The sequence below is a fragment of the Mytilus edulis genome, chromosome 13, assembly GCF_963676685.1.
Source record: "Mytilus edulis chromosome 13, xbMytEdul2.2, whole genome shotgun sequence".
NCBI lineage: Eukaryota > Metazoa > Mollusca > Bivalvia > Mytilida > Mytilidae > Mytilus > Mytilus edulis.
In genome coordinates, this window is record NC_092356.1 from 48,228,464 (window position 1) to 48,238,473 (window position 10,010).

At 33.4% G+C, this 10,010-nt stretch overlaps 1 protein-coding gene across 1 annotated transcript; it reads right to left on the bottom strand.

Moving 5' to 3' along the window:
• Window positions 1-1,059: 1,059 nt before the first annotated feature.
• Window positions 1,060-4,400, bottom strand: LOC139500789 (BTB/POZ domain-containing protein 6-like). Its single transcript, XM_071289647.1, has 3 exons — window positions 4,305-4,400; window positions 2,753-3,023; window positions 1,060-2,342 (listed from the first exon to the last, which is right to left on the bottom strand). Exons 1-3 carry the CDS (start codon window positions 4,321-4,323, stop codon window positions 1,145-1,147), a joined length of 1,488 nt encoding a protein of 495 aa, XP_071145748.1. The 5' UTR covers window positions 4,324-4,400; the 3' UTR covers window positions 1,060-1,144.
• Window positions 4,401-10,010: the final 5,610 nt, after the last annotated feature.

A 10,010-nucleotide genomic window follows, 5' to 3' on the forward strand; every position in this document is an offset into this window, starting at 1 on the left:
TTAGCAGAGCAGATAGGAGGAAACATATTTGTGTTGCCTTAAGTGTTCCCCTGTATGCTTCCATAAATGATATTCTGCCAAAAAAAAAGTCACACCCGGCAGTATGAATAGAAAAGAAACATACTTAGTAGGCTCATTTTGCAATGTGCAGTACTGTACCTTTATATAGAGTATTTGATGCAAATTGATTGGAGGGTTAACACATATTATGTGAAATTATTTAAATGCAAAGTGAAAAGGTTTCCTTAAAGTTCTTTACATATATACATCCAAGATTTAACTTAGATTTTCATTATTATCAACATAGCGGTCTAGGGGTTCAAAAACAATATACATCATACAAGAAGCACCTGTTATTTGTGATTGGTGTATGTTAAAGTCATAATAAACGAGTGACCTGTGAAAAATAATGTTATTCCAATTCTTGAACAAATGCATACAAACATCATAAACTTAGTCGTCTATGCACGATTTTATCATTTTGTTTCGCATGAATTTCGTATAATCGTCAATTTTTTTTCAATCGGTCAGTGTTGTGAAAATATGACAGGTAATTAAACTTCGAGTTTTGAAGCTGTCACCTGTTTGTCAACAATCAACAAAAGGCATGGATATTAAGCACGTGTTTAACATGTACAATCAGACAATAGTTTATTTTAAGGACAGCCATGCGTATTGCGATCACCGGATTTTTACGAGACGGGTCATACTGAGGTCACTTTGCATACGAAAAATATGTCGGGGAATTGCTTCCTGGAAGGGAGCAATTAAAATAAAGTAAACTTCTTCTAAATATGAACAAATTAAATAATTTTCTTCAGAAAAAAGTATATGTACATAAGTTTTATAATGAAAACTATCCATGAGTTATAAAAAAACATATGCATTATTTTCAGTTAACCTGAGGTTTCTTATGACTTTAATACACAGAGTGAAACGTTTTTATTCGCATAACAAATGTTTAGTTCTCTATTTCACAAGGGAAGCCATCATGAATTTCAAAGCAGCATCAGAATAACACGTTTTTGAGTTAGATGGGCTAAGTTTTTAAATTCCATATTAAAAAAAAAATCATTTATAAATTAAAAAAAAAAAGTATCGTTATACCGAGTTAAGACTGACAAAGTCTCAATAACACCAAAGATCAAACCTCGCTGATCATTAGACCAGAGATGAGTGTATGAATCAATGGCTGTCCCGGATCTCTGCCAATGATATGTCTGAAGACTATACTAGTATTGCCATGCGTCACATTTTCTACTTGACACGTTTCGCTTGACGTTGTGTGTGCCGAACTGAATCTGTTCATACTGTTCTTAATTCTATTTCGATTGGAAAAGTTTCCCCATTGTGGTTTAAAGATTACTGTTGCTTCTATTCTATACCAGACATTTCGCTTGAGTGTATACTGTCTTTCAAACGGGACATTGTGTGTATCAATGTCTTGGGCTATGGTAAAGTTTTCTACATTGGATAGATCGTCTCCTCCATGCTGATTCATTAAGTTATCTCCGTAATCCTGATAGCCTCTTGGTCTATAATGCAAATAATCTATATCGATGTCCTCTTGTTTTATTGACCTCTTTAGTCTTAAACTGACCTTTGTCTGAATTGTTCTCGATGGCGGAACGTAGACAATAACGCCATGGAGATTGATATCTGATGTTTTACAATAAATATCCGCTGCTGCAAAAAGATTTTCAGAATTGTCCATACATCGCTGGATCATTTCTACAGAGCCATCGGCATGGCTGATATTTCGGAGAAGGCGCATGGTTTGTTTTCGCTTTTCGGAAGAAAACAAGCCTTCAGCTTTAGTATGTATAGACTGGAACACTGATAGTATTTCATCTTTTGTTAGAATATTTTTGACCGTGATATTCCTAGCAAAGTATTCTACATCCATAAGTGGAAATCTTATGGCAAAAATTACGTCTCCCAAAACTGATCTTATATTTTCATCATTTTCCGCAATATTCTGTTTTCGACACTGATTTGCAGCCCAATTTATACTACTTTCATATACAAGCTCTTCTTTACATGACAGTCTTTCGTATCGTATTACCTCTGAAAAACACTCTTTGCCAAGGTTTTGGAACTGACTCGATCCTAAACATCTAATTGTATCTCTTGAAATGTATTGCAGACATTCTAATTTAAGATCATCGAGAGAGAAGTCAATGGCTGTTTGTAGCACATTCCACACACGGTTTAAATCTATCAGGGAATGAAGGAACCTGACACACGCATTTTTCATGCTTTGAATTAGATATTTATCTGCACAATAAAGAAGTCCATAAACATTTTCTTCATTCAGCGAAAACGTGTCCGCATTAATTAGCCTGAAATTTAAATTTACAACAACAAAATGCTGCGCTCCATTTTTGTATAAACATTCGATTTTAATACTATTTCATTAGAACAATGACTTTTTCATGAATAATATTAAAAGGTTCTTAGACTACCTTAAGATTAATATTGAAGGTTTCTGCTGAACTACTTTCTCTAAAAAAATAACACCAAACATTTCAATTCAAGATCATTTAAAATCTACTGAAATTTTGTCACTGAAAAAAGCGTTTCTTGTTGTACCGATATATTTTATGTGTGTTTTGTTGCGTGAGTTGTTGGGTTGCTGTCACATTGGCATACGTTCATACATCATTCATACTGAATGGATTAGTTAACTCTATTATAAGCCTACTTTAAATTTACAAAGACATTCTCAGCCTACTTTTTACAACAACAGTACCTCAACATTTGTTTAAATATGTCTGCCTCAATATCCGGAACAGCTACTTCTGTCTGTTCTGCCAAAGGACCAGCAAACATGGCAAAAAATACCGGACTAGCACTAGCTATAATGTTTTTGTGGGCTTTAACTTCTGTATGGTCGGAACCTACGATAAATTTTACATCCGCCAACACCTCATTCGTAAGCATGTACACCAGGCGTTCCGGAAGTGCCTTTCCTGTCTGCCAGTCTGTCTCTGGAGGGTCATCCATATCATCCATTAGAATATCTTAAAAAGAACAGTTTTACAAATCAAAACTATCAAGTTCAAACATTTTCTGATTATCTTTAGGTGGACATTGACGATAACAAATTACATGTCTGGTAGCATAAACTCAACTAGAAGATGCCGGCGAAATCATGGTACAATTTGGCAAGTGTAAAAGCAATGAGATTTTAAATTTCGCGGACAGTACGTCGACGCAGCATACACGAAAGCGTATAAAACACAGATCAATAACGGTCTCCGAATTGGGTTATATTCTCAAAATAATTACTGAGAAAAAAAAGATTCAAAGACAATTTTAGGAAGTACAAAACTATGGTGGCCGGTTAAGGCCATTTTGCGTTTTCGCCCTTCATATTCCATAGGTTGAAAACGCAAAATCGCGAAAAGTCGAAATCGCAAAATTGCGAAAACGCGAAATAAGAAAGAAGAAATATATCGCGTTTCGCGTTTTCAGCTTCACGATTTCTCGTTTTCGCGTTTTTGACGTATAGAATATGAAGGGCGAAAACACGTAATGGCATTAACAGGCCATTATACAAAACACTACATTTATAAGTTATATCACAACTATGTCAGAAACCGGTAATTGAATAGTTGTCGTTTGTTTCCGTCCGTCTCGTTCGTCCGGTTTTTGTTTAATATTTAAGCACAAATCATTTCTTTTGATTGTGTCACATTTTATCATTTCGGGGTCTTTTATAGCATACTATATATAGGTATGAAATTTGACCATTGTTAAAGGTCGCACAGTGACCTACACAATTGTTCACATTCTCATCTTTCGGTTCCTCAGGAAATAAAAAAAACACTATAGTATGCATCGGTGTCTAAAGTGGATAGCTGTCTCATTGATACGAAGCCGACTCTTATTTGTATTTTCGTTTGCTAGGAAAATAAGACGAAAATTGCATACGTGATTGTGATACGTTATGTTAATTTCAGTATCGGTAAATATAAAGTTGATGAGAAATGAATATGAAAATTCATCACGCGGTAAAACATAATCACACAAAACCCGAATAACAGATTCTCTGAAGTTCTTATTCTCACTTGTAGTTACTGAGAAATTATGCGACAAAATTTTATCCGACAGACAAACAGCATTAAAACACAAAAAACAATCAAAAACATTTTAAGTTGACAAACTATATAATAATGATATTAAATTAGTTCTTTAATCAATTAGAACTATGTATTTTTTAGCGGAAAGACGAACAGAAGAAACACAATATGTCAAAACTCATCGTTGTAGGATAGCCTATAACTTGATATAAAACTTACCACGAAAAATAGAAGCCATTCTACCAAGTCTCAGAGTTGTTGGACGTTACGTCGTAGCTGTGGATTTTATGTTGATAGAAGGATGTTGCTAAAAGTAACATATCATGACGTTGCCACAATGCTGAGGGCAAACATACAAGAGGCCTTACAAACCTAGCACATTGGCTCGTTTATTGTCTCTTTTTTCTATTTCAAAATTTGAATAATCCCATTTTATTCATATGTTTTTTTTAGAAAATGTGTAAAACTATATACAAGGACTGCGTTTTATATTTTGAGAAGCGATTTTTTGAAAATAATATACAGTAGAGAGAATAACCATACATCGTCTCGAAATATGAACTTTATTTGTACAAGACTTGATTCAGGCTTATAAACCGACAGAAAGAGAGTCCAAAGGTGTTTCTTGCCCGTTTGTCTTTGGTCTTTGGTGGACTTTTGATCTCCTTATCTTTTTATATAATTGGTCTCATCGTCAATTCTCGAAATTTCCGTATCTTTATTACCGATTTGTATGTGCGATTATTGAGTATGCACACAACACATAACCATACATCGTCTCAAAAAGTGATCTAAACTTGCTTTATACTACTGAGTTTTTAAATATTAAGGTTTGACTGGGATCAGGAGCATATAATATTGATACTTTGAACAGCTGGGATATATGAATAATTAAAAGTTCTCTTGACATCTCCCTTTTGCCAATAGAACCCTTGCTAAAATAAGTAGAACAAGAATTTAAAGTGACAATGACCTTAATATTACTTATAAAACAATGTACAATAATAGCATGTTACGCCACAAATACAAAGGATATATAGGGAAAATCATCAAAATTAGCAAATATTTTTACTTCATCAAGATTTTCTATTTTGTTGGTCAATAGAATTTGTTTTTAAATTGATATACGTTTCAAAAATGAAAGACGAATCCATCGGCGCAAAGAAAGTCCTTGGCAACCGTGCTAGTTTTTACGCTACTCCTTGTTGACGTTTGGTTTTTTTTGGCCGGAACAATTAGATTTATTCGGCGACGTCATGGTCTACAGTAACGTCGCCACAACTTCTACGTCGTAACTCTTTTATACCTACAATGTCGTAGCAATGTCGTGCGTGTGTATCACCTATCTTCCTATGTATTACAAATGATCTAGCGTTGTAAATTTATAAGATAATTAACTAACTAATTTTAAAGAATATTTCTGTAGCCAAAAAATTGCAAGTTTGTAATTAAATTTACCGCAAATGTAAGAAAGTTACCGCAGATTTTATTCACCTTTTTTTAATAATTTTTTTGTGAATCAAATATCGAGTTTGAGTTTGTCCCGGTTAACACAGTGTTGTCAGAATGATTTGATCGGTTTTAATATTAGGATCGGGTATACACCTCGTTTTCCATCTTACTTCTGCATGTTTGTATTTAGAAAAGTAGACATATTTTCTGCATATAATCATCTTCGTCATTTCTGCATGGTGTTATTCTGGGGATTTGCACACAATATCCTATTTCATAAGTCATGTTTACACACATGCTAGTGACGCAACTCTGCAAAAAAAAAAAAAAAATTACAAAATTTCCCGTCGCGATTCTTTAACTAATGACAAAGAATGATGTAATGTTTGCTGAATGGAGTTTCAGTAACATAAGAAAATATTTATTTGTTCCATGCATTATTTGTTAAAAATCCACATCCACGGATTTAAATAATAAATATAATGCATACTATGGCTCTTCAACTATTTCCGATCGGTTCTTGTACATCCGTGGCTTTCAAATGTTCAGCCATTAGTGTTCTATATCAAGGTTAATCCAGAAAAGCGCTTCGGACGCTTGAATTTTAAAACGTGTTGATTTCATTTAATCTTCAGAATTTTTTAGGCCGTAATGAGGTTAAAAAGAAGGACTCCCTTATACATTTTCACAAAATAGAAAAGATTAGAGTAGTTGGTATAACTTCCCGTCGCAGATATTTCATACATATTCAAGATGAAAACATACACCTAATATGATACTATTGAGATCGACTTGTGCAATTACGACAGGAACATACCCAGTACTGTTATACAATAACATTGTGTATAAGGAAATGCTTTAGCAATGTATATATAGTGTAATGCTTTTGATTAACTGGTGTAAAATTAATGATATAGAAGAAAGTACCAAAGGCGAGCTCATGAGAATGCATCATGTTCGATGCTTTAAAAATTTACCTAATAAAATTTTATAAGAATTTACTCAGTGTAATGCACGGCGATTATTTTTTTCATAATGTATTGCTACACGGGTTTACCTATAGCGTAGTGCCGTACAAATATTGTCTCTGCATAATGCAAATGCATAGCTGCCCTACTTATATAATATTAAAAAATAAGAAGATGTGGTATGACTTCCAATGAGACAACTATCTGCCACTGGTTAAATCAAGTCGATGTAAGCAAACACTATAAACAACCATACTGTTTTCAACAATTGAAGGAAAAAAACATAACATGTAGGCCACAAAAGACTCAGCTGACAAAATCAACGGTATTATATAAAAATATATACAAAAAAAAAATACCATGAAATGATGTTGTGAGGTACAACTGTTACAGAATTAAACCTAAGTGGATTACAACCAGCTCTCTGCTTTCACCTAGTTCATGATCATACAATAATATAAGACTTTGGAGTTCAAATCATTTACATTCAACGTTTTTTTTATCGAATACTTTTATTTTATTTTTTTTTGGGGTGGGGGGTTCAACATTGAGAGTAAAAAAGATATATTCGATAAAAAAAAAATTGCAATTGTCGGGTTAATAAATACCACAACAACAAAACACAATAATTCTAACACAATATAAATTTAAAAAAAAATCTTTAAAAAGCTATCGAAATGTAATAGTCTGAACACATTTCACCTCTCATTCCCCCATAATAAATTGCAGTTACAAGTGTCACAAAACTTTCCTGACCTCTTTTCTTAAACCGTAATAGAGGGAGGCGGGAAGGAGGGGTCCAGATCCCGAAATCCCGGGCTTATAAATACGAAATCCCGAGGTCCAGAATTTAAATAAATTTCAATGCCGACATCCAGAATTTCGGAAATAGAATTCCCGGATCCCGAAAGGGTCAATCCCGATACCCCGAGCTTAAAAACAACAGACCCCGGAGTCCCGATGATATTATAATTTTATTCATTCAAAGATAACTTATCATCTTGTTTAGTATCAATTTCAAATGTTTCGAGCAATGTTTTACTGTGATCGTTTGATACGTGATGAGAAAACGTGCATCTATCCTTCATACAGTTACCGTAAAACCATTCTTTACATATATGTGTGTAAGGACAACGAAAACAGCCAAGCAAACATCCCCTGTAATTATAGAAAAAACAAGGACCAGTTATTAAGTTGTTTGGCATTGAAGCAAGTTTCTCTTTACATTTCTGCCTATACATTTCTAAAAGAGCATTTTGGTTTTTATCGTAAATGAACCAAAGATCTGTAAGTATTTGTCGTGACTGATCCGTAAATAAATCGTGGTTCTTGCTGAAACTCCAATCACACGATTCCTCACTAACAATATACTTTACACATACATGTGGATATCGACACCTTGCTATTGAGTGCTCCTCGTCGCAATTGTAATAAATACATGGCGTTGCAACAACAGTAATGTCCTTTCTATTTGAAACCAGGTGTTCTGCAGTAAAAAAATATATCATTCAAAGATATTAAACATACAAAGTACATTAAGATATTTGAATATGTATATTTTTTAGATTGCCGATAGGTTCCCAGGTTCAAGACGAAATTTTCAAAGGTGAAAAGTTATTTGACAAAAATACCACACTCTGAGGAAATTTACAAACAGAAAATCCCTTATCAAATGGAAAAAATCAAAATTTCAACATTATAAACGAACATATTCCTGACTTCAGTCAGGCATTTTCTCGTGTAGAAAAATGGTGGATTAAACTTGGTTTTATAGCTAGCTGAACCTCTCATTTGTATGCACGTCGCACAAAATAACATTCTGTCCTAAGTCAGGAAAGTGATGTTCATTCAATTTGGTTGCTGTTTGTTCAAGTGTTTCTCGTTGTTTTTATAGATTAGTCCGTTGGTTTTCCACTGGTAGTTTATTTTATATCTTTCTATTCGGTGCCGGTTACCCAAGGCTCCGTGTTGAAAACACTTTGACCTAGTATAATGGTTTACATTTACAAATTGACTTGGATGGAGAGTTGTCTCATTGGCACTCATACCACATCTTCTTAGATCTTCTTATATAGTAGATAATCATGTAAAAATATATGGATATATCAGTCATCATTGTGTTATAAATTAATCAAAATCAATAAAAAAAAAAAGAAGGAACATATCAACAAAGGAGACAAAAAAAGGTATATAGATAATGCACTTTAGCAAAAACAAAAGACAAGAATACAAAAAATTACTTTAGCATAATAACACAAAGACAAAAAACACAAAGCACAGAGCCACGTCAAAAAGATAAATGGTCAATTCAAGCTTTGAATTATAGATTATAAGTGTGTTTAATTTATTAAAACCAAAAACTAGTAAAAACATTATACTCAGATATGGTAATCCAGTAAAGGATTTTAAATTTTGAAACTATAGTGAAACAACTTCGACCGAATCATGCTCGCAAGATTTTGAATAATAATGGTTTACTGTAATAGTTTACTTTTACAAATTGTGACTTAAATGGAGTTTTTTTTCCAAAAAAGATTAGACAGTAAAGAAAAAATTTCTAAAGACAAATAAAAGAATATTATAAAACGGTATTAACAAACAACACCAGTACCTAGATACTATACTTCAAGATTATCGTGTATTTTGTTAAGTTTACATTTGTTTATTTTTTAATGTAATAACAACATTATGTTTCATCTGTTTGGTCATTTATTGCTTTCGATAGTCGACCAATCCATTTCTCTAGAGAACTATCTGCAGACAGTTACGTGTAGATTTTCATCGAATCGAGAACGTCACACTCATCTAATTTTAAGATGATTGGCTTGTATCCCCCTTCTTCTATATTTAAAGTCTCTGTAACGTTTAGCTCAATCTGACACCAATTACTAGCTTTTGAATTTTCTGATAGCTAGAACACAACTTTAACCGATCGCTTTATATTTTGAACAATATTATTCATTATTGTATTTCAAGGTATGAAGTCTCTTTCGTGAAGACAGCATCTTAAACCCTTGCTCCTTAGCATTTTGTCTATATTTCGAGCAGTCAGACAATCTGGTTCAATCGTCTTGTAAGAAATAAAAATATGGAATTCTTTATCTATTGGTAAAGGAATGGGATCAATTTTGATGAAATCAATTGTATCTTCCAGTGTTAGAAAGTTGTTTTTGTCATCTACTTCAGTCATTTTAAGAAACTAACTGGAAAAGAAAACAGCTTTTTGTATTTAATTTTTAATGAAAGAAATGTGTTGTGTGAGAGAGAGAGAGAGATGAGAGAGAGAGAGAGAGAGAGAGAGAGAGAGAGAGAGAGAGAGAGAGAGAGAGAGAGAGAGAGAGAGAGAGAGAGAGAGAGAGAGAGAGAGAGAGAGAGAGAGAGAGAGAGAGAGAGAGAGAGAGAGAGAGAGAGAGAGAGAGAGAGAGAGAGAGATTATTTCAGCATGACCTGCATATGAATTATATATCTCCCGTTGATGGTTTCAAATTCACTATTTGGAACTCTT

Excerpts from the sequence above, each read along its gene's own strand:
- LOC139500789 (XM_071289647.1), bottom strand. Across the intron at positions 2,343-2,752 it reads ATATTTAAACAAATGTTGAG|GCTAATTAATGCGGACACGT; the intron begins GTACTGTTGTTG and ends TTTAAATTTCAG.